This window comes from Micromys minutus (assembly GCF_963924665.1).
Source record: "Micromys minutus genome assembly, chromosome: 27".
NCBI classification, from domain to species: Eukaryota; Metazoa; Chordata; class Mammalia; order Rodentia; family Muridae; genus Micromys; species Micromys minutus.
Genome location: NC_137962.1, coordinates 35,235,584 through 35,258,963, shown reverse-complemented (window position 1 = coordinate 35,258,963; position 23,380 = coordinate 35,235,584). Strand labels below are relative to the sequence as shown.

At 52.3% G+C, this 23,380-nt stretch overlaps 1 protein-coding gene across 1 annotated transcript in view; it reads left to right on the top strand.

Moving 5' to 3' along the window:
- MPPED1 (metallophosphoesterase domain containing 1) overlaps positions 1-23,380 on the top strand; it is a gene marked incomplete at both ends in the record, with an annotated part of 64,225 nt that overhangs the window by 34,721 nt on the left and 6,124 nt on the right. Inside the window, one exon of the mRNA XM_080938909.1 lies at positions 8,896-9,121. Within this exon, the coding sequence (XP_080795035.1) occupies positions 8,896-9,121 (226 nt within the window). The remainder of the gene's footprint in view (positions 1-8,895; positions 9,122-23,380) is intronic.

Genomic DNA, 23,380 nt, shown 5'->3' with positions numbered 1-23,380 from the left:
ATTACTAGGAGACACAATCTCATAGCAAATTTACTGTTCTCCTGGCCTTAACATCTTTCTGTCCCTCTTCCAGATTATCCCTTGAGCCTTAAGGAAGCACTGTGGCTACCATTTGATCTTCTGGGATGCCCTTAGCCCTTTGCTAGAGGAAACTCTTGCAGACTCATCTGACCTTACTGGCTCTTGTCATCTTAGTGTGGGGACAGCGATTTCCACATTCATTCAGGGAACATGTACTGAACACTCACTCTGTATGAAACCCTGTGCTGGGCATGGGGAGATATGAGGGGCAAGATGACCGCTTGGATGAGAAGTCAGGGCAGTACCATGATAGTGGCCACTACAGCCTCATGCAACTGTGCTGGCTAGCTTTTTGTTAAGTTGACACATTTGGGAATAGGGAACTTTGGTAGGGTCATTTGGGAACAGGGAACCTCAGGAGAGAGACTGGTCTGTGGGAAAGGTTATGGTGCATTTTTTTTTTTTTTTTTTGATTAATGACAGATGTGGGTGGGGCCATCCCTGAACAGGTTGTCCATGGCTGTATAAGAAAGCAGACTAAGCGAGCCTGAGCGAACCAGAACAAGCTAGTATGTTACCTCCCCTCCCCCCCCACAGTGTTTGCTTCAGATCCTGCCTTCAGGCTCCTGCCCTGCTTGAGTTTCTTCTGCTTTGGCAGAAGAACTGTGACCTGGAATGTATGAGCCAAGCAACTTGCACCCCCGGATTGCTTTTAGTCTGGGCTTTCTTACAGCAATAGAAACCTCAATGAAGGCACAAGCTCAAGACCTCCCGAGGCCACCACAGGTCTTTTGTGAATGTACCTGGGTAGGTATTTTCTGTCAGACCAAGGGACCTAGAGACTCTTTTTAGCTACAGGGAGCCTTATATATGGGTGTAGAGGCATAGACAGCCTTCATCCTGAAGTGGTCCACATGATAGCACCGGGAACACACAATTGATGATGGCTAGGACTGAATGTCCCTGTTTGAAAAACATTTCCCAGGAAAAACAAATGTTGGAAAGTTAAACATTTGGGCTATTAGTACGGAACAGAAGACGCATCGCATTTGCCTTTTAAATATGGGCACCAGTGTGGCACAGTGGTTCCAGGAACCTCCCACGCAGGACCCACAGGAGTCGCTGAGGCATGTGGTAGGGCCAGCCTTTGGTTTAGCGGAGTCCCTGCTGTGCTAACATATGTCCATCCCCAGTGATGTCTCTGCGGCTGGAAGCTGCAGGTGGGTATGGGGTCCCGAGCCTCTGTGCACCCTGGGCAGTACTGGGGCTCTTTAGAGCCTCTGGTTTTAACGTCCACTGCCCTGGCTCTCATTTCTGGGCTGAAATCTCCAGAGAACCCCAGGTTGTGAAACAGTCAGTTGGGAGTCCAGGATCTGAGCCGTTAGCTTTTCTGTATTTTTTTTGTTTTGATGTTTGGATGCCTTGGGATCTCCCTGGCTGCAGGGACTATCTGCCAGGGTTAGCAGCTCGCCTTCTCCAGGCAAACCAAGCACACCACAGCCAACAGACCCTCTGTGGGGCACTCAGTTGTGACCTCTCTCCATTTGCCCTGATTACCCAGCGTGCCATACTATGAGGAACAGTTCATGTGCCCCAGATCCCCAGAGACACTAAACTGGTGGCCTGCTCACTTGCCTGTTTGGCCCACATGGTGTGGCCCACTGCCGAGGCTTTTGTTCACATGTCTCCTTCACCTTCTGACTGGCCAAGCTTCCCTGTGGGTCCGGGGGTCCCATGGTTTGCTTCTTGCTTTTAAGTGACTGCGTGCCTCTCCCCTTATGCAACCCTGTTTAATACAGCTGATGGAACACGTCTGGGGTGGAAAAATGTGTGACTTTCTGTGTTCACAAGCACATGATGACCATCCAGGCTACAGGTGAGGGTGCTGAAGGCTCCTCTTGGGTCAGCTGGCCGGTGAGAGGTAGATTGGTCCCTATAGCCTGATACCCTGCTAGGTTGCCTTCCTCTGAAGACTAGAGGCTATAGTCTTTGTAGAGTGTCAAGATGCATCAAATATGCATTGGTAGTCCTGGTGCCTGGCCCAGGGAGGTCACTACAGGGCTGTAGGCATAGTCCATGCCTCTGAAACCCTGTTCCAGGGCTCTTGGGCCTGTCTGGATCAGGCATGGATTCCCTTCTCCTCACACCACTAGCTCACATGGTTCATGCTGTGTGCATGATCCTGTGACTTGGTTGCTGGCAGCTTGCCGCTGACTCTCGGAGCTAGCTTTTTCCCAGTGTTCCCCTAGACTGTGCGCCGCGCTAAGCCGTCTGCTAACTCAAGCCTCCCAGACGTTGGCAAGCGTTTAAACACAGAACTGTCAACGACGCACTAAAAATGCAATCAGAGATCGTTATACCGTCTCTGTATCCCACCCCCCCCTCCGCTGTGTTCTGAGAGACAGGGAATGGGCAGAGGGAGAAAAAGCAGTAAGTGGGTACTTTCCTTATTGTCATTGTGTTTAGAGCATGCTAAAACCTTGCCAGGCACAATGTGCCACTCTGGGACCAGCACTGATAGTGTAGAAATGTATGTGCCTGTCACAGAGTATAACAGAGCATGCTGTGTGGACGCAGTGTGGCCTAGGATGGGACAGGACAGGTTAGCAATAAATATTAGTAAGCTCTTTGGAGAGTGATTAATGTCAGGACTTAGCAGACTCCCACAGGAGGCCCCCAGCATCCCGTGCACCCCAACCTAGTTGTCTCTGCAAGCTTTGCGCACATGCTCCTGGACTCCGTGCATCTGGCATGTAAAAAGGAAAACCCACCTCCACCTGTCACCCTCATCTGCTCTTCCGGTTGACAGTTCACGGTCTCTTTACCCACTGAAAAACATGTTACCAGCAAATGCCAGCATCTCAAGTAAGCTGGAAGGGGAGAATAGCTTCTGGGTGGACGGCTTAGTGTCACCGTGCTGACCTGGTAGGGTATGTTTGCCAGTTCTGCAAGCCAGGGGTGGAGGCTGCCTTTGAGGTCGTGGGTTGGGGATCAGTATCCCAGTGTACCCTGAAAGGCCACCTAGGATACCTCCCATTGTAGGGCTATGGAGTCCTTCAAACCACTATGTGTCACTGGGGTGGGCTTTAAGATTTCAAAAACCCATGTTAGGCCCAGGTGCTGCCTTTGGATCAGAATGTAGAACTCTCATCCACTTCCCCAGCACCGTGTCTGCCTGTGCAGCACCAGGCTTCCTACCACCATGATAATAGACTAAGCCTCTGCAATTGTAAGCCAGCCCCAGTGAACTTTGTTTTTATTTTTTAAATAAGAGTTGACTTAGTCATGTGTCTCTCCACAGCAATGAAGCAGAATCTTTGGGGCTCTAAAAGAACATTTCCTGGGGACTACAGCAAATAGACCAAGACTTGGGCTTCTAACAGAGTTCAGCTTCAGTGAACACGGGCCCCTAGCGTAGCATGCATTTGGACAGGCTGACCAATGCATCAGCTGAGGGAGTCAGGCTGGGGAAGTCAGAGAAAAAGAAAAGGCATTTGGATGTGTTTGCCACCCTGAGCCTAACCCAACTAGCTAAGATCATCCATTTATGTGAACTGCTCCAGGCTGGGACCTTCCAGTGGATGCCTCTTCTGGCTTTCTGCATTTGCCATTCCTAGCTCCACAGGGTGACAGTGTGACCTGGTCTCAGATGATGTGTTCCATCTCTGCTTGTGGAACACCCCCGCCCCAGAGGTCCGGCTCCTGTCCTTGAATTAGAAGCTCCCTGGATAGAGGCTGTCAGACCTCTTCTCTTCTGCGGGTGGGGAGCAGGGAGTACAGCAGCTGGGCACGGGGGCACACTCACTGCTCTGTGTGTGCAGGTAGAGGCTGGGAAGGTGGTGCTGTGCAAGGCGTCTTATCACGCCCAGCTCGGTAAGATGTTCTGGGTTGTGGGACTGGAAGGCAAACCTGTAGCAAGGGGCCACAGCCCTACAAAACAGAGGCAGGGACTTCATCGGAGTCAGCGATGACCAGGCCATTGGTCGTCTCTTAGTTAAAGCTCCATACTCCCCTTTGGTGGAGGAGGCGCACGGGTGGGCAACTGCATAGATAAAGGAAGGAAGTCTGAAAGCCGTCGCCCAGATTGAACAGGGATCCTGAAGGGAAGGAAGGACCCAGGAAGACGGAGATTGTCTTGATGTGAAGGAGACAGTCGGCGCTATCAGGTGGATTGATTGAGAAATGTATTCCTCCACCCACCTCTCCATTCATCTACCCATTGGGTCTGATCATCAACCCACCCACAACAGCGTAAAGGCTTGTAAAGATCCATTTATACATCCTTCCACCCACCCTTACATCTGCTTCCACACAACCCTGCCATTTAATCATTTATCTATTCATCTACTCAATTACTCCTTTACCCATCCACCAATTCACTGATTCATCCTCCATCTTATCCCCTACATACCCACCAACTCACTACCCACCTATCCATCCATCCATCCATCCATCCACATACCATCCATCTACTCACCCTTCCTCCTACTTACCTCCCAATTCACCCACTCCCAACATCCCATGAGAGTGCTTTAGAACGTACCTCCATGCTGTCACAGGGGTGCCAGGAGATTCTGTCACCCCCGTTTTTTTGAGTTTTTTTTTTCCCACTCCTTTGCTAGCATGTCTTACTCACTGGAAACCTGAACCACCTCCCTCAGATGTCAAAAGGGAAGAGAAATGCTTAGCATCTGTGGCGATCACAGGCAGCTGGTGAACATCAAGTCCAACAGACCTCCCAGACAGATGGACTCATGGGTAGCTCTTTGCCTCAGGGATGGGGTGCTGTCTCTGACACCCACCTTGTGGAAGAGAACAGATATTTGAACCCGTCACCCTGGGAAGGTACAGCTCCCTCCTGCTGCCTGGCCTTGGGTGTGGGAGGTGGTTCTTTGTGCTCTGTCATAATCCCTGAAGACTACAGGTCTCGGCTCTCCTTTTCTGCCACTGGGAGTTCCTGAGGGGAGCTGACAGCTTGCTGCACACCCAGCCCCTACAGAGTCACCACCGCAGAAGCATGGAATTGTGCAGTTGGTGTAATTTGCTGATTTACTTAAGTAGCACCCCAGTTAGAGACATGACAGAAATCCATTAGTGCGACCCCACCCCCTAGCTTCTCCCGCACTCAAAGTGGAAGCCAGAATGAATCAGGAATGTAGACAGCCAATGGTGGCCACCCCATCCATTTTGCTGGGCTCTTGCCACCTCCTGGTCTGGTCCTTGTCCTGTGCTTGGGGAAGGACTGATAAGGCTCCCAGGCTGACACTGAGGGTCTTGTGGCCTTGCAGGACTTCAGGTCAGTGACCCAGAGGCGCTGAGTTAGTTGACATCTGCAACATCACCCCTGTCCCTGAGCTGTGGGCTCCTCCAGTCTTGGTTTCAGCTCAAGACCCTCGGATATGGAGCAGACTTAATGACAGCTACTTTGGATGGCTCTGTGGGGAGTCAAGATCTTGATGAGGATGCTGTCCATGATGGGTTCCAGGAGCAGGTGGTCCTCCCTGCTGCTCTGCTCACTTAGTCCCCAGCTCTGGCAGCTACCTGTGCATCACAGAGAGTGCTCAGCTACTGCGATGCAGGTGGCTTTGCTCTCCAGACTTGTGGTGCTAACACGCCCACCCCCCTGATTCTGGGCTTTCCAGAAGGACTAGGTTTCAGTGACCCTCAGGATGGGCTTGGGGACTCCATCTCTCACAGCCTTACTGGTCGTCACTCAACCCCTCCACTGACCCTCCCAGGCCTGGGCGTGGTTAGTGCAATGCCCCAAACTCCATATGCCTGATAGTGGAAACTCTGAGATGGTCGGACTGTCAGGGACTGAGGAAATTGGGCACTATCCTCCTGCCCAAGGGGATAACCAGTACTACATGATTGAGCCAGGATCACCGAATGCTAATAACCACAAAATAATCCTAATTGAAACAGTCGTTTATTTTTAGGAAGCAAGGACAGTGAAGTTTTATTGGGAATCTCTCAAATGTTTATTGCTGGCAACAAATTCAATTAAAAAAAAATCCAAAGCTGTAGCAAGGTGAATATGTCTGGGGTGGGGGGTTGGGCTTGTAGCCTCCAGTTTGCAAATTCTAGTTCAGAGAAGTTCACTTCTTCCTTTTGAACGTCCAAAGTTTTTGCCCGTTTCCGTCCAGTGTGTTCTTTGGCACCAGAGATTTCTCACACGGGTGGCGTCCCTGTTCTCGTCTCATGTGTGAGGAAGCTGAGGCATGTGGCAGGGGTGGAGATTGGGTCCACAGAGGTGGGTAGTGTTGAAACTGAGCCTTGTGCTCAGACTGGTTCCATCTCCATGGCTTCCAGAGCTGATAAACAGGATGAGGGACATGGAGTCAGTGTGCAGGTTGGGGGTCTCATGCATTTCAGCCGCCACAGTGCCCTAGCCAGGCTGAAAAATCACTGGATATCTGCATCCCATTGTCTTGACAGTCAGGCATGTGGCTAAGCAGGTAATGTAGGCCTCAGGCGGGTCTGCTTGGATAAGTGTATCACTGGCTTCTAGACTGTTCAATTTCATTGCAGTTAGAATGTGGTTTTGTCAGGGGGAGCTAGAGACTTGTAGCTGGGCAGTTCCTTTAAAAAAAAAAAAATCTCCACTCAGTAGAAGTCATAGAAAATAACTTCAGGACAAGTCAGTAAGGAGCAGAATCAGAGTTTATTAGGCCGTTTTCACATGTTGTCTGTATGCGCATGTGAGTGCAGCAACTACGGAGGCCACCAGGGGGCGCCAGGTCCATTGGGGCTGAAGATACAGGCAGCTGTGAGCCTCCAGATGCCAGTGCTGGGAACCGTACACAGGCTCCAGGAAGGACAGATGCATTCTTCACCGCTGCACCATCTCTCCAGCCTCCAGAAGACATTTTGACAGAGTTTTAAGGAGGGAGTGTTAGAGGGAGGGGGAGGGACAAAGGGAGTGACTTAGAAAAAAAGATGGTACACACTATTGTACCCCATATGTGGCTATGTGCCAGGTAGGGTGTGTGAGGGAGAAAGAGAGAATTGACTTAAACTGTCTTTATGGTAGTTATTGGTATGATTCAGTGGCTTCTGAATTTATATCTCCAAAGGCTTCTAAGGTCTCTCTGTGTCTTTCTTTCCCTCCCTCCCTCCCTCCCTCCCTCCCTCCCTCCTTCTCCCTCCTCTCTCTCTCTCTGGCTTTAGAGGAAGCCTTTCTGAAGTTTTGTGGATAGAATTGAGGCTGATAAGGCAAACACTGGGACACGGGGGTTCCACGGGGAGCTGAGAATTGTTTTCACTGTGAACAGAGTTAATCGTCTCCTTAGTGAGGTTCCCTGGAAACCGCAGGTCACGCGTGGAAAGAAATAAGGGTCCCACCCTCGGGCATTGAGCACAGCTCGGTGCTGTTCTAACATTCTGATCTGAAATCTGTCTCTGTGCAAGACTTGGGCAGCCTTGATCCTCAGGCAGACTCAGGTGGGTGAGGGGCTCCCTCCCATTTGCATGCCCCCTAATTTTCACCTTTCTGTCTTGCCCGGTTACGCAGCAGTGAGTTCATGGTGTCATATCACACATCACAAGGCCCTGAACCTGACCTGCCCATCTTGGCTCTCACCTGAGGGCAGGAACAGGCTTCTTCCCAGAATGCACAGGGTGGCTGAATCTCAACACAGTTGCTGATTTTGATTCCAGATCCTAAGTGTGGGTTACCAAGAAGAGACAGGCAGAAGACCAGACTTGGTTCTCCTGGGAACACTCACACATTGCTTGTGTGTGTGTTCACATTTGCCTGTATAACTGTGTGTGTGTGTGTGCGTGTTCCCATGTGTGCAATGCATGTGTGCGTGTGTGCATGTGTGTTTGTGTGTGTACGTGTGTCTGTGTAGGCCAGATGTCAATCTCCATGTCATTCCTTAGGCACTTTCTGTCTTGATTCTTTTTTAGACAAGATCTATCGCTAACCAGGAACTTATCAGGTAGGCTAGGCCCAGGGACCCATATCTCTCTGCTTCCCCCAGGACTTGGATTTTAAGTGTGTGCCACTAGATCTGTATTTAAAAACCACAACAAGAACAATAATATTACCACTAGCAGCAACAGCACGGGTCCTGGGGTTGACACAAACACTTTAACTAAGCTATCTCCCTAGCCCAACATTTATATATATTACATTACAACTTCCTTTGTGAAGCAGCCGAGGCCGAGGGCTGGGCAGTATGGAGTCTGGGCACTGAGTGATGGGTAGGGCAATGGCATTTTCTGGGCTATCGGGATGACACCCTATAGGTGGGCACTGCGGGTCACTCTGAAGCTGTTAGCCTCCTGGGTTGTTTGTATGTTTTTTTTTGTTTTGTTTTGTTTTGCCTTTTGTAACTTGATTGTGTGGCTCTTGGGTCAGATGACATCAGACCACAGCGATCAACAGGCCGGGCATTCCAGAACCCTGTGAATTCCTTGATGCTGCTGCTGGGTACTGGGGTGTTCGCTGGGCACTGGGGTGTTCCCTGAGGGCAGCATCTCAAGGTCTGAACCAGGTTCTACCAAGAGCTTGCATGTGTAGGCTGAGGAGCGATGGCCCCAGGTGGAGAAAGCTGAGATTGGTGGTGGCCGGGGCTGATGGCCCTGGTGAGGTTTTCTTCTAGTCGGAAGTAGACGGAAGGAAGGGAAGCAGAGAAAAACGAGGCACCTTAGGTCCTGGGAGGATGCTGCCTGTGCTCAGGGACTGATGGCCAGCAGAGGCCAGAGGCCGAGCCAGAGGCAATGATTGGGCTGCTGCCTTCTCTGATTCAGAGCATAGGATGGAGGCATTGGGGTCCCCCTGCTGAGGGCTAGCCCCAGATATCTCCCTTTGCGGCTTTGTGGCTTCCACAAGGGCCGCCAGCAGCTCTGTGCATGCCCACCCCGCAGGCAGCCTGCCCTACGAGTACAAGATCGTGATTGCGGGCAACCACGAGCTGACCTTCGACCAGGAGTTCATGGCTGACCTCATCAAGCAGGACTTTTATTACTTTCCGTCCGTGTCCAAGCTGAAGCCGGAGAACTATGAGAACGTGCAGTCTCTGCTGACCAACTGCATCTACCTGCAGGACTCGGAGGTCACAGTGCGTGGCTTCAGGATCTACGGCTCCCCGTGGTGAGTGTGACTGACTCCCCCCCCCTTCACCAGCAGTTAGGGCGAGGAGGCAGCGGGTGGTGGTGACTCCAGTCTTCCTGGAGGTGCTCGGGTCCCAAAGTTCAGGCTCAGGACCAGTGCAATGGGGACATGAGCATCTGGGACTTAGTCTTGTCGCTCTCACCCTCTCTCTGTTTGATCTCAGGCATGCTACCGTCACCCCTGGGCCTCAGTTTCCCCATCTTGAGCCAAGGAAGGGTAATGGCACCTATACATGCAGGCAGGTGTTATAAAGAAAGGGAGCTGAGAGAGACTATGGACTTTCCTTCCAAGACGGCACAGCTAGGCAGGGGAGGGGCTGCAGCTACAGGGATTTCTTTCAAACATGAGCCTTTAGCACGAGGGATCTTCCCTTTCTGTCTGTCTTCTGTCCTCCCACAAAAAGGCATGTGATTGTTGGAAAGACAATTGGTCCATGTAATTGGGGGAAAGGCATCTGGGAGCGTCAGACGGTCTCAGGGGGCACTTGCCTGTACGGGGACAGCAGCTGTTTAGAAAACAAACGCACCTCGGATTCTTATCCTGCGGGAGACAGTGACTGACTGGGACGTTGCTCTGAATTCACCCAGCCGGGTGGTGCACAAAGTGACCACGGGTCCAGACTATCTTTGTGATGGTCCCTGTGTCCATGACAGTGGTAACTGACTCTTCACGGAGCTGCAGCAGACAGCGATGGTGATGGTGAAGGTCTGTGGTGATGGCGGTTATGACGGTCGTGATGGTGGTGATGTTGGTGGTGGCTGTGATGGTGATCGTGATGGTGACGAAGATGGTGGTGGGGGCGGGAGTGGGGGTGGCAGTAGTAATATGATGCTGGAGATGTGATCCTTATGGTGGCAGTGATGATGTTGGTGATGCTGGCAGTTGTTGGTAGTGATGATCCGGTAATGAACAAGATGGTGGTGATTCTGCTGCTGCCTGTGGCATCCTGTCATCGGTCAGTGGGACAAAGTGTCCACAATGCTCCTGCGGGGCTGGTTTGTTGTCTGCTCTCCACAGGTGGACAGAGCGCCTGGCCCTCGCATGGCCACAGGGTATAAAGTGTTGGTAGGGTGAGAGGAAGCTCCCCAGAGGAGGCAGGTGACCCCAGCTTCATGGGAGGGGATGGGCTCTCATAGGCAGGCAGGGGTGGCTCTGCGGAAGGCTCCAGGTGAGCTAAGAAAACGGTACATCTGGGGATCCCTGGGCCGTGGTGTCTGATGCCTTCTGATGACTTGAGGCTGAGGTGCATCTGGGACAGGGAGAGGGGCTAGCCTGACCCTTTCTCCTGCCCCACGGGGAGCCTGCGGTCTCTGCCTGGGGCTTGTGATGCTCAAGGGTTCGATGTACTCTCTTGCTGCCTCTGAAGGTTTCTGGGCACTCAAGGATGTGAGAGACTCCAACCAAGGGCAAGGATGAGAGAAAGTGGCTGAGGCTGCCTGTCAGGCTGACAGAGGCCGGTCTGAAGCCTGCTTATGCGACAGCTCAGGAGCACAGATGAAAGTCTGAGCAAAATCTTGGGTCCTGAGGCTAATCTGGGTGGGGCCATCAGGGTGAGAGGCAGAGGTTCTGAATATGAAGTCAAGAATTAAGACTGGATCTCTGCAGGTTTACAGTCTGTCCCAACACACACACACACACACACATACCACATACATATATACACATACACATACCACATACAAACACATATATAGACATATACACACATACATATACATACATACACATACATATACACCATACCTGCCATATACACACACATGCACACACAACACCACACACAGAGACATACATATACAGACACATACATACCACACACACCACATACATACATGCTAGCACATATGCACATACCACATACACATACACACCACACCACACACACACACACCACACACACACACATACCTCCTTAAAAAGAGGTTTGTAAAGGCTAAAGGCTTAGGAACCAAGAGAACTGAGTTTAATTTTAGCCTCATATTTTGTGGGCTGTGTGACCCTGGGCATCACTGGATGACCTTTCTATGCCTTATCTCACTTTCTTACAGAATGGGGTGGCGGGGTGGCAGTGTACCCTCCTCCAGTGGGTGACTATAAGGTGTCAGAGGGCTCCCCTGAGCCCGTGGTGGTCGCTATAAGTGCTCAGAGAAGGGAGACCTGTTTTATTTGTGAAGCGTAGGGATGCCTTTCCTTCATGGTCTAGGAAGGAGGGTGAGGGGAATGGAGGGGACACACAGAGCTCTAAGGGTCCCCCCACCCACAGCTAGGCTTAGGGCTTCCTAGGTGCGTGCTCTTCTGTCCAGAGAATGGCTCACATCCCATCACTGAACTAGCCAAAGGATGAGCTTTGGGTGAGGCCAGATGCCAATTCAACTATTGTCCTGCTGCTTGGAGCTCTGGCCACCAGTGGCTCCAGTGTGACCTGCAGTGTGGTCATGGCTGGCCTCTCTAGTTCTTGGCTTTTCCCAGGCCCAGAGACTTGGCTTTCTTCTCGACCCTAGACCCGTGTCAGTGGAAGTACAGGCTGATCAGCAGAGGAAGTGAATAGGGTGTGACCTGGGGGTAAGCTGTGTGGTTATGCTCCTGAAAGGGCTCGATGGGATCCATGATGTTCCTTCCCTTCCCATTGGAACAGGCTTTAGAACTAGGGAAGGGTGGCTGGGGGTGTGGGGGTGGGGCACTCACTCCCAGCCGGGCTGTGTTTCTACACCAGGCTTTCCTTGGCCTGGTGACATGAACAGCTCTAACTAAGGCTGTTCTGTGTGCAGGGTTCTGCTTGTTCCTCTGAGGATACCTGGGGCTGGGAGCAGATGTCGGGAGTGGACTGGCTCTGTTTCTGCGGTGCCTCGGAATTAGTCCAGGGAGTTGTCCCCTCCCCTCTGGCACCTGCACGCTGGGAAAGTTGCATCCCTAGCAGTGTGCCTGAAACGTAGGCTGCACAAATCAAGCCACCGCCGTGACTTTGGGTAACTGTGGCAGCTTCCCTGGTCCCACTGTGTCACGGGGAGATGATCTCACTGCACCATAGCCTGAGGTCAGTATGGCGGTCCGGACAAAGGCCTGGGGCGAGGTAAGCACCAGGTGGTTCTTGTAACTCATGATCAAGGGGACATGCTCAGAAGGGGGTTAGCTCTATGCCAGATGAGGGTTAGGCTGGCAGCAAACCCATTTTAAAGACAGGCAAGAAGAGGTCCAGCTAGGCACATGGTTCAGCCAGGCTTATCAAGACAGAGGTGCCCTAGACTCCTGGCCAGCTCCTGGTGAGCTCCGCCCTCTCTGGGGACAAGGTCATGCAGTACTTCCACTTGGGAGTCCTAGGGGACATGAACCATCTGTGAGCATTTATTGAAAACCTGGCCTACCCTAAGACTTGGCAGGACTCAGCATTATAAACATTGCTGTCCTGGGTTCCTGCCCTGGTAGCAAGTGACAGTCAGCAGCTGTCTCCTGATTCAGGAAGAAGCCCTGGGAGTTGAGATCAGGGAAAAGCCCCTATGGGGAGATCACAGAGCTAAGGAATGGGGAATGGTGTGGTTGTCACAGGCAAAGTCCAGGAGACTGGAGGAGGTGCCAAGCTGTGGGCACTGTGGCACTACTTCCCGGCCCTGGGTGGGTCACAGTAAGAGACAGAAGCCACAGGCTTGGCAGCCAGAGCCTCTACCCCTGGGTCCTTCACTGATATCCCTGCCCTACTTTCCCTTCCTACCCCCAGGGTACTGGGGACCAGGTTTACCAGAGTAATGTCTCCCACTGTCTCTCCAGGGATGGAGAACCTGAGGACCACAGCAACACTGAGGTAGATGGCTGGGACCTGCTGCCTCCCTGTGGTTCTTTTCCAGCTTTATGAATCCTGCCTCACTGTGCATGTGGGTGTGTGGTGCACATCTCAGAAGGATGCTCACCCAGGAAGCACATCGCTGCTGGGGCATGTGTGCCTGTGGGTTACAGGGAACTTCCCTCTTCTATTCCATTGCCTCTGGAGGCCCTGGGGGCAGCCACGATCGTGTCTCCACTAATGAGGCCTCTGCATCTTGCCAGTGCATTCCTGGCCTGGTGAGTCCACCCTGTCACCCAGGAGTCAGGTTCTAGCCCTGCCACTGAGTTACAAAAGCATCGGCTGAGCTGAACAGCTTCCCTGATGTTCAGTGTCTGACCAGTAAATGTGACAATGTCATGAGGTCTCCGGGTAGGTACAATACCCTTTCAGGTCCCTTGGTGAAGAAAGGATCTTAGTGGCTGGCGGCCCAGAGGTGCTAGAAGCCTTACACGTGGAAATGGTTTAAACCAGTCCTTAAAAATGTGTTCATAGCTTTAGAAGCTCTTAGTCTAGCCTTGCACTCCACCAAGACCTGTGTGAGGAATGTAGGGTGAACTCTCCCCACCAAATGTGTCCTAAAGTTTGAGGTGGACACAGTCAGTTTCCAGGCACTGGTCAGCTACCCTCAGGATGACTCACGGAGGGAGAGAGTGATGGTTATTAAATTCAGATGATTCAAGACAAGTCCTGTGCACACACCCATAGCCTGTCTCCTCTACAGTGTCTCATTGAGATTCCCATCCCAGATGATTTTGTCCAGTTGGTTGTTTCTTCTCTCTCCCTGGACCTATTGACTGATGCATGGAGTTCAGATGTCCTTTCCAGCTTCAGAGGCATGGCCATGCCAGCAGGGGTTGTTGGGTAGACTTGAACATCATGGGAGGTAATCAGCAGGTCATCACCCGGGTGGGGAAACTCATACACGGGACAGAAGTCTGAGAGCCCGTGTGGTTTTAACAGGTAGTGATCTGCTTGTCACGGGGGGTATGTAAGCAGGAGTCTGCTAGTCATCAGCGATTCCAGGCAGCCATCCCACGCTCCCTGCTTCTCTGTGCATGCCGGGGGTCTGAACTCCTGGTCCTCGCCTGTTTGCAAGGGCTTTGCCCACCTAGTCAGTTCTCCATGCCTCCAGTCTCTTTAGCAAAATCAGATTGCCAAGTGCTGTCCCCTGCCAGCAGTCGCTTACCTGTACCTCTGCCAACGCTTGGTTCCATAAGGCTCTAGGTTTTCCTCCCTCTTGGGTGGGTGCTGGTGCTGCCGTGAGCCTTGGAGCCTCTCCATGGTTTCTGGCCGCCTACGCTCCTCCTTTCTGAAGTACTTAAGTCTTTTGCATAGTCAGTTAGTTGAGGCAGGGATAGTCTGTCTTTTGGTTGGTTTTAGTGGTGTGGGGATGAAACCCAGAGTCTCACACATGTTAGGTAAGTTCCCTTCCCACTGGACTGTCATATCGACAAGCTCTGTTCTTTTTCTCTTTCTTACTGGTTTCCTAAACCAGTCCTTGGTCACTTGACACTTGACAGACAGATCACCTTCCGTCTTCTTGCTCTGTCTTCTCACACAGAGCCATGAGACGGGCAGAAGCCCCAGATTCGGGTGTGATTAAACATCTTTGCATTGTTCTTCCTGGCAGGTGTTTTGTGTGCCCCACTGATGGGATCTTTGTTCCCTGGATCAATTCTTTCCCTTGCCCCACAAAACCACACTGCTCACGTTTTAGGCTTGGGCATTGGAGCCACTGGGAATGGGGGTACTTGGTGTGAGCGAGATGTGTGTGTGTGTGTGTATATCCTATTTTGTTTTTCCTTGTGGACACCGTTGGCAGGCACCGTGGCTCTTCTCTGCTATCTTGACTCTACAAGGGTCTTTTCTCATCCCACACTGCATCAGGTCATTCAGAATGGGATGGGAGTGTCTACGTCACCCTAACAACAGGCTTCTTCAGTATCACCTCTGCTCACTGGAACACTTGCGACCAGGGGCCTCTTTCACACGCAGTCTTTCTCTTTCTAACCTCGAAGGCTGACACGGCACCTGGCTTGTGTTGGTGAATGTTTCTCGAATGGGTGAGGGCTCTGGTGGGACAATTCCGAACAGTGGGGAGTTCATTCCAATCCCTCGCTGGACCGTCTGCCTGTGTGCCCATCTTTCGGTGGCCTCTACTTGATCCACACCGCCAACCCTCACTCCCTAGGTTCCCATTCCAGGCTGGACTCTGCACACTGTGGCCTGACAGTGCCACCTCCTGGCTCACCACGTTACCTCTTCCAGCATCTGGAGGGTAAAGAAGGGGCAGAAATCTGGGGAAACTCTGCCTCCTTCATGGGCATGTGGTGACTTGTGGGACTCTGGACAGGTTTGCTGGTCCTCCAAGCTACTGCCGGGCAAAATGTCCATCCCCCAGGACAGCTCTGGGGTAAAACTAACTGCGTGAAGATGGAAGAGTTAGCTTTTGCAAAATCCTGCTTCTCCTCCTCCTCCTTTTTAAAAAAAATCCTGCATATATACCCTATTCATTTATGGGTTTTGGATGCATTTTTTTTCTGTTCTCATTTAACTAAAAACAGCCTTGATTTAAAAAAAAGAGAGAGAGAAAGAAAAAGAAAAAAGAGAGTGAGGGGGAGAGAGCGGATCTGGCACGTAGCGGGCCCATCTGCTCTAATTACTTCTGGTATTTTGAAAGAAGGGATCTAAACCTGCTGAGATGCTGAACTTCGGGAAGCGGCTGCGGGGCTTCGGGGCTTGCTCCTGGGCCGTGGGCTCAGTTACCAATTCTGTGCTTGGCTGGGCTGCCTCCCATCAGGGCCATACCCTGGGGCCTAAGGAGGGGACTTCTCTTGTCTCTAGGAGTCAGGGCTCTGGGGACCAGCTGAGCACTCTGCAAGGACAGACTGAGAACCCAGCCTGGTGTGCAGGTGCCAGCAGCGTGGCTGTGGTCAGAACCGTGGCTTTGTGTGGCGGTGATGGAGGGAGTCTCTGTGTCCCAGCGAATTCAAAGAGGCCAGATAGAGATATTGCCTGGCACACAGCTGGTGTCTCCTCATGCTGTTGGCTGGCTGCGGCCACCCAGTGTTGAGAGCATGGATAATAAAGGTTTCTTTTACATAGTTGGTAGCTGCAGACAGCACTCCCAGAGCCAGGCACGGAACAATGAGTGTCGGGTGGCCTCTGGGGGCAGGCTGGGGGTGGGCATTCGTGTCCCCTTTGATGTCCCCATTCTCCTACTTTGTACAGTTAAGTAGGCTTGCTGCATAGCCTGGGGCAGGAATGGAGCAGCCTGGGAACTTTGTCTGTCTCTGATGGTGCTTAGGGAAGTCAGTCAGTGTGACAGATATGTGTCCTACCACAATCCCCAGGACAATTAGTGAGGTTCCCACTAGTCTCTCACATTAGAGATCAGAGTACCGAGTCTCAGGAAGCAAACTGACTTGCTATGAAGGAAGTCCCCAGAAGGATCAAGGGAGCTGGATCAGGGAGAGATGCGTGGTGCCCTCTGGACGGCCACAACAAGGTGCTACTTGAATGCTTTTCACCAGGGAAGAGTATAGTAGTGAATTGTGTTTCCTCTGACAAAAATGGGTTCAAGGTCCCAGGTATGGGAGCAAGGAATCTAGAGTATTGCCCAGGTCTGAGCCTCCTGCTGCCCTGAGCTAGGCCCCACCTCTCTGGCTTTCTACAGCTTCAGCTTTGGCTGCCTGCTGGTGGAACACTGTGAGCCTGGCTGTGCCTATCCAGCTTTGCTTAATGTCCCTGGCCACATCCTACCTGGCTTCCAGGAACCCTTGTAGGTCCTCTTGTCAGCTAGCTGCTCTTCTATGTGTAGGCTTGGGACCTTCCATCAGTCTTCCTGGTACTTTTCTGCTGTGTGTAGAGAGTGTGCGTCTATTAGACTGTCTTTTGACATTCCAGTGTCCATTGTGGCCCTGCCTATTGAGACTCAGAGTAAGTTGTGGGCTCTATTATAAGTCAAGAGTCCTGTTTGGTGCATAGCCCAGGGTAGGGGGTTCCCTGCCTCAGTCTGTGAGTGTGCCCAGCATCAAACACCTTGTACTGGTGTCTTGGCTTGGGGCATCCTGACTGTGGGCTGGAGGTCCGGGCTCTGGAGTCTCTGGTAGAGGAGCCTGGACTGGAGTCATGGTGAGCTCTGTTGAAGCCCTTGGGTGCCTGGCTTGTGGAAGGTTTGTAAAAAGCCTGGCCCTTCCTCTTTCCTGGCTTGGTGGCTTCTTGCTGTCTTACACATGTTAAGGTCCATCCGCCTGAAGCCCCCATACAGCATTTGTCTTGGGCTGTCCTGCATCTGTGGGCAGCTTCAGCTTGAAGTTATGACCTTCCAGCTTGTTCAGCAACTGAGGCAAAGACTACCTCTCCTCAGGACCCAGGCAGGCACCAAGTGGCTTCCCCTGACCTGCTATGTTTGATGTCTTCTTGGGTCAGGAAGGACTATGTTACCTTGTGTCCTCAGTGAGCTGGGAATATACAGGGATGCTGAAAGACTAGCTGTGATCTCAGACTTTGGAGGAGACAGGCGTGTGGGTCACTTTACTGGGACATGATAGTATCAGCTGGTGCCAGTGTGGGTAGCCTCCCCCTGACATGGGTCTGGCTCTCTGGTGGCCCCCATGGACAGCAGGCTGGGCATCAGCTCCTGCCCTTCCTATGCCTGAGTCTCACTGTGCAAATGAGAGAGGCGGCTGCTGCACATTGAGTCATGGGGGTGGTCAGCAAGGCCACCTAGTACTGTCACTGTCCGCAGCCCACATGTAGTCAGGAGCTACCTGTCTCCTCAGGGAGCTGTCTTTGTGACCGGCTAGGCTTAGGTCCTTTTCCCAGGGGAGAAAAGGCAGCTCTCACTAGCCACATAGAAGCCAGCAGGGTAAGATACAGCTCAGGTCTCCAGAGACCCTGCCTGAAAGCCATGAGTGGGACCACTTGGGGTTTCATGCCCCCCACCCCCCACTTCCTGGTGCTCAGCATCCCAGACGGGACACACTGTGTCTATGATGGTATCTGAAACAGGGAGTGTCCTTGACTTCTAGACACTACTGAGCTGATGGTGCACATATCTGCGCGCACACACACACACACATTCAACACGCACATAGGCCTATACATATGTACGTGGATATTCAATAAACAATACAAGCCTGCAGATACATTTGTGATAAACACACATGCCTGCATGTGCGCACGCGCGCACACACACACACACACACACACATACACACACACACACACACACACACACACACACACACACTCATATGCCCACATGCACAGGTGGACTAGGGAAGTGCACTGTCAAGGACACACAGACAGACAGACGAACAGTCAGACAGACAGGCAGACAGACACACACACACAGTTCTTTCCCCTTCTCCTATTCTTTTCTTCTGCCTCTCATCCTCAGCCACTGCGTCTGTGCTGCCTCTGTCCTCTGCTGCTGTGCGCCTGCTCACTCTCCCACTCAAGATTAACGTCTGGGACGAATCATTTGCCGTCTCCACAGAGTCCCAGCAAAACAAAAGAAAGCGATTCCGCATATTGGAAGGGTGGGGGGAAATTAATTAGGAATGACAAGGGACCCACACTGCAGTGCTGCACTTTCTGTTGCTGACTTGGTGGCTGCTATTGGCCCCCACTGGGTACACAAGGGACAGGCTTCTGGACACTGGGCAGCTTGGTGGGTCCCTGCCCACTCACCGTAGCCTTGGGCCTTACTGCCTACTACCTACCCACTTCCCCAGCCCCTGGCCTCTGCATGCTGGCACCCAGGGATACACAGGAGACAGCTGACTTAAGTTTCTGCCATAATAGGAGGAGATGTCCCTCCCGAGATGGGAGGTCTACACTGTGCAATTCAGACCTGGGCTTGGGAGCTGTGGTTCTATCTCTGGTCTCTCTGAGCCTTGGTTTTCTGTATTGCAAAAGGGGTTACAGCCTAGTTGGGGTTCTGGAGCCAGCGATAAATGGCAGTTTCATCTGAGACACTATTTAGCTATACTGTACCTGGCCCCTTTGGGAGTGGCTTAGGAGAGCCTGTCTTTAAAGGGGCCAATGGGAGCATCCTGCGGTAAGTTGGCCAGATGGAGGTGGGCAGGCTGTTTTAAAAGCTCACCCACAGCTGCACTTCTCGCTTCTAGGCTTGGGTAACTATTTTGTTTTGAGCCTCTGTGGGTAGGTGAGATGACAGAGCACCTCAAGAGGAGGGAATGAGTTAACAGGCTGGGGCAGGTCTCCTGCAAAGGGCTACTGAAGTACCTAAAGAACACTACCAGGAGTCCCCCAGGTGGTGACACCGGGATCCTTGCACAATGGGCACACACGGCCACTTGGGCTGGCTCCTGAGAGGGTGAGGAAGATTAGCAAGGGGCTGGCATCCTTGCTAGAGTCGTCACTCTGGAGCTTGACTGGCAGGTCCTAGGGCAGGACTACCACTAGGAGGGTACAGAGGGGAATGGACTAATCCGGAAGTTCTTCATACCTGCAGCCAGGTAGAGCTCCTACTGGCTTATTCCAGTTTGCGTCCGTCTTATGTGCTCCCTAAACATATCTTCCCTGAGGGTCACCCAGCTCAGCTGTCTGCCAGGTCTAAGAGACACAGGGCAGATCTGAACACTGGACCTGTGTTGGAGAAGCCTACAACAGACCGTCAAGGTGGGGAGGGGATCTTGTGCCTTAGGAGGGAGGGGTCAGATTAGGGGACACTTCTGGAGGAGAGATGGCTTTTGAGTTGGGCCTTATGAATGTGAGCCATGGTGAGAAGTTAGCATCTCTGATGTGGGGGTTTGCAGGAAACAAAGCCCGAGGCTGCAGGCTTGGCTGCTTACGAGTGACAGCCAAGGCTGTTGGGGGAACTTCTTGAGGACCTGGGCTGGATTGTCTGAGAGTCAACTGGGGTAGTTTCAAGGGCTCTGTGTGCCAAGCCACCAGGACTGCATTTGTCCTGGAGACAGTGGAGGAGCCGTTGAGGGATTTGGAGGTACCACGGGAAACCTGTGATGGATGCAGGCTCTTCCCTGATCAGCCAGGCTGAAGGCTCCTCCCAGGGAGCCTGTGGGAGCTCCACAGGCAAGATGCTTCTGTGGAAGAGAGAGCTGGTGCCTGGCCACCCCCAGGGGCTTCTTTGCATCAATCATTAGCTTAAGCGCGGATGCAGGTGCCTGGGATCCTGGCCCAAACCCTTCTTGCTCCTGTGCATGCTCAGATATGCTTTGCCTCTTCTGTGCGAACACTTCCTGTGCCTTAATGGGGGCTTCTTACCAGTTTCATCCCAAGGGTTAACTGAGCTACTAAATGCAGAGGGTGTTAACATATAGAAGGATGGTTATTTTTATCGTTTTGGGTTGGAAGAGGGAGCCTGGCTCTGGACCAGCGCTCTGGGTACCCAAGTGCTGTACTCTGGCTATGTCACTTTGGTATGGCTCTGTGCCCTTGGGAACCACGATGGCAGGCACTTCCCTGGGTATGCAAGTGGCCCCTGAGCTGCCCCTCTGTGGATGCTCCCTCAGTGCCCCATAGGGTGGGCTCTCAAGCATGGTCTCTGGCCTGGAAACACTTTGGGGTCAGACGTGTTCAGGAGTACCTGGAGCCTCTACTGTCCTACACTCTAGGCCCAGGAAATGGGTTCAGCCAGAGGGTCACCCTACCCAAGATGAGCCTTAGGGAATATGTCCTCTTTGGGGCTGAATGCTTGCTCTGGACAAGCAGAAACTAGGGCCAGGCAGGCTCTGTTTCAGCTGCTTGCTATAGGAGGGGTGTCTGTAGCCTCATCAGCTGTCAGGAAACCCAACTTCACGCTTCAGGGGGACCCTGTAATGATTGGCCATGAGTAGGTCATTTATATTGGCTAAGCGGGCCTAATTAGGTTTGATCTGAAGGTTACCAGAAGCTCACAGAAAAGCTGTTAAGGGGTTAACCTCGGAGAGATTACGTTGTATTCAGTGCTCTGTTAAAGTTTGAATTAATTTTTCCCATGGGTTTGCTCACATTCTAATTTTCAACTAAATGAGACATCTGTTTCAGAAAAGGAAAATTTGCTCTGGTTGTCATGGCAACTATCATTCTGTAAGAAAATTATTCCAATGGTTACTTTAGAACAGAAAGACAGAGATTCGGGACATAAAGCCGCCTTCGGCTCAGTCGGAATTCTGATGGGCCACCCTCCGTGGTTACGAGATGCCGTGGATGGTGAGGCCTGTGGCAGGAGGAGGTAGAGCCAGGTCCAGGTCGTGGTGGAAGCTGGTCCAGGGGCTCTTGGGCACCTCAGCACAGCATTGTGGCTTGTGCGTTCATGGGTGGTATTCCAAAGTCAGGTGGCAGTGAGGGCCAGGGTAGTGTGTGTGTGTGTGTGTGTGTGTGTGTCCTTTGTGGGAAATGCTAGGCCACATACAGAGATGGACACTGGGGTTGTTCACAGTGTTAGGCTTCACTGAATACCTTAAACCAGTGCACCCCCAAGTAGCGCTGGAGATTCCAGTGCAGGGTGCACACCGAAGATGGTACCTCCTTTGTCTCCTGGGTCAGAAGCAAGTGGTGGTTGCTCTGCCCAGGCCCTGGCAGCCCAAACACCTCAGTGAGGTCCTGGAGTCTGCTCAGGCCTTGCCGGTTGGCACAGCCACCCAGACCTGGCCAATGCCCAGGGAAAACCCTCATTGAAACTACCTCATTAAAATATCTTCCAGAAACTTCCTTGCAGGCTCTGCCTTCCTCCGCTTCCCAATGCTAATGGCAGCTAATAGCATCAGAGGGCATTGCCTATGTGCAAATATTTCTCTGAGGCCTTCCGATGATCTTCGCCAGTTCTTCTTTCTCCACGTTGTTCCTAGCAGGGCACAGTAGCTACCCTCAGGGGTCAAGCTCGGGAAAGGTGAAGGGTCAGTCTGGGGCAGAGTCAGTATGGCTGACCCCAGACCTCCAAGAGCTCAAGTCCTGATGCTCTTGACCAGGAGTGAGGCAGGAGCTCGCCTGTGCTTTGGAGTCCAGTTGTTGGGAAGAGTCTCATGGCTCACAGGTAGGTGGGGTGAGCCGGGGAGGGAAGGAGAGGTCAAACAGGGTTAGGTGCCCTGCTGAGGTCTGATGCCCCCTCCCCCATACTCTGCCTGGGGTGCTGTGCGGTCCAGGGGTGAGCGGTATCCCCACAAGAGAGTCAGTGTTCAGGTTCCCCTCCAGAGCAAGGTTCAGTAGTGCTGAGGGGAAGCTGCTTGGCAGAGGTGCTCCGAGCTGGCTTCCAGGGTCCATATCTGCTGTGGTTCAGAAAGCTATGCCCTGCAATGGCTCAGGAGAACTACTGGGTACAATTTCCCATGCTGATGAAGCCTTGTCCCGCCATGTAGGTCTCTGATCACTGATTGCTGAAAAACAAAGCCTGTGTTTGAAAGGCAGCACCAGACATACGTCATTTGTTGTCCTGTCTGGAAGACACCGAGTGGCTTCCATGCTGCTGTGGCCTTTCCGACCCTAATTCCCACACCTTCGGATGCACAGCTCCGAGAATCCTAGACGGCAGCTCAGAAATCGGGAAATCCAGGGTGTGTAGGCACAGTCCACAGAATCTGTAAAGAGGACCTGCCAGTTTCAACCAGGGCCATGACAGAAAAGGACCTTACCTTGTGACCAGTTCCTGTGGCTGGGGCAGGGTGTGAGGGGCATTGTTTAGGGGGTGGGCAGCGCTGTTTAGTTAAACTTGTCTAGCTGAAGCTTTCCTTCCTGCTCTCAGCTCCTCTGAGGTCTCTTATCCTGCGTCCTCACTAGAAATGCTTTTTCCAGCCACCAAAAATGCAACTGAAAAACCCTGCTCTAGACAAAGCCTTACACACCCAGTTTTGGTGGGTGACTCCTAGGAGGTCTGTGTAGTGACAGGTGTGATGGTGATGATGGTGGTAGTGGAGGTGGTGGTGATGATGATAGTAATGGTGACTTCGATGAGAAATGATGGTGGGAGGTAATGGTGGTGGTGATGGAGTTTAGGGTGGTCGTGGCGGTAGAGATGATAATGGTAATGGCCACATGGAGGTGACAGTGGTGACAATGGTCATGATGGATGGAAGCAGTGACTGAGATGAACTGGATAGGGATGCTAAACTCGATGATGTAACGGCTGTGGTGGAGGTGATGGCGTCGCTGGGGATGTGGTTACGGATGTGCTGGTGTAGATGGTGGCGGGGATGGAGGTGGGGATGGAGGGGACAGAGGGTGGGGGTAATGGCAATGGAGGAGATGGGGATGCTGGTGCAGTGGCAGAGGGCTTGAGTCCTCAGAATTTCCAGCACAGGGCTTCTGAGGATTCAAGTATCTGTCGGTCACGGTCATTCTAACTCTCTTGAAACTCACCCCTTTCCAAGGACACACGGGTGGCAGGTAGTGGACCATCCTAACCTCAGCCAGTTTGGTTCCAAGTTCCTTAAAGCTGTGTGGAGAGAGGAAGA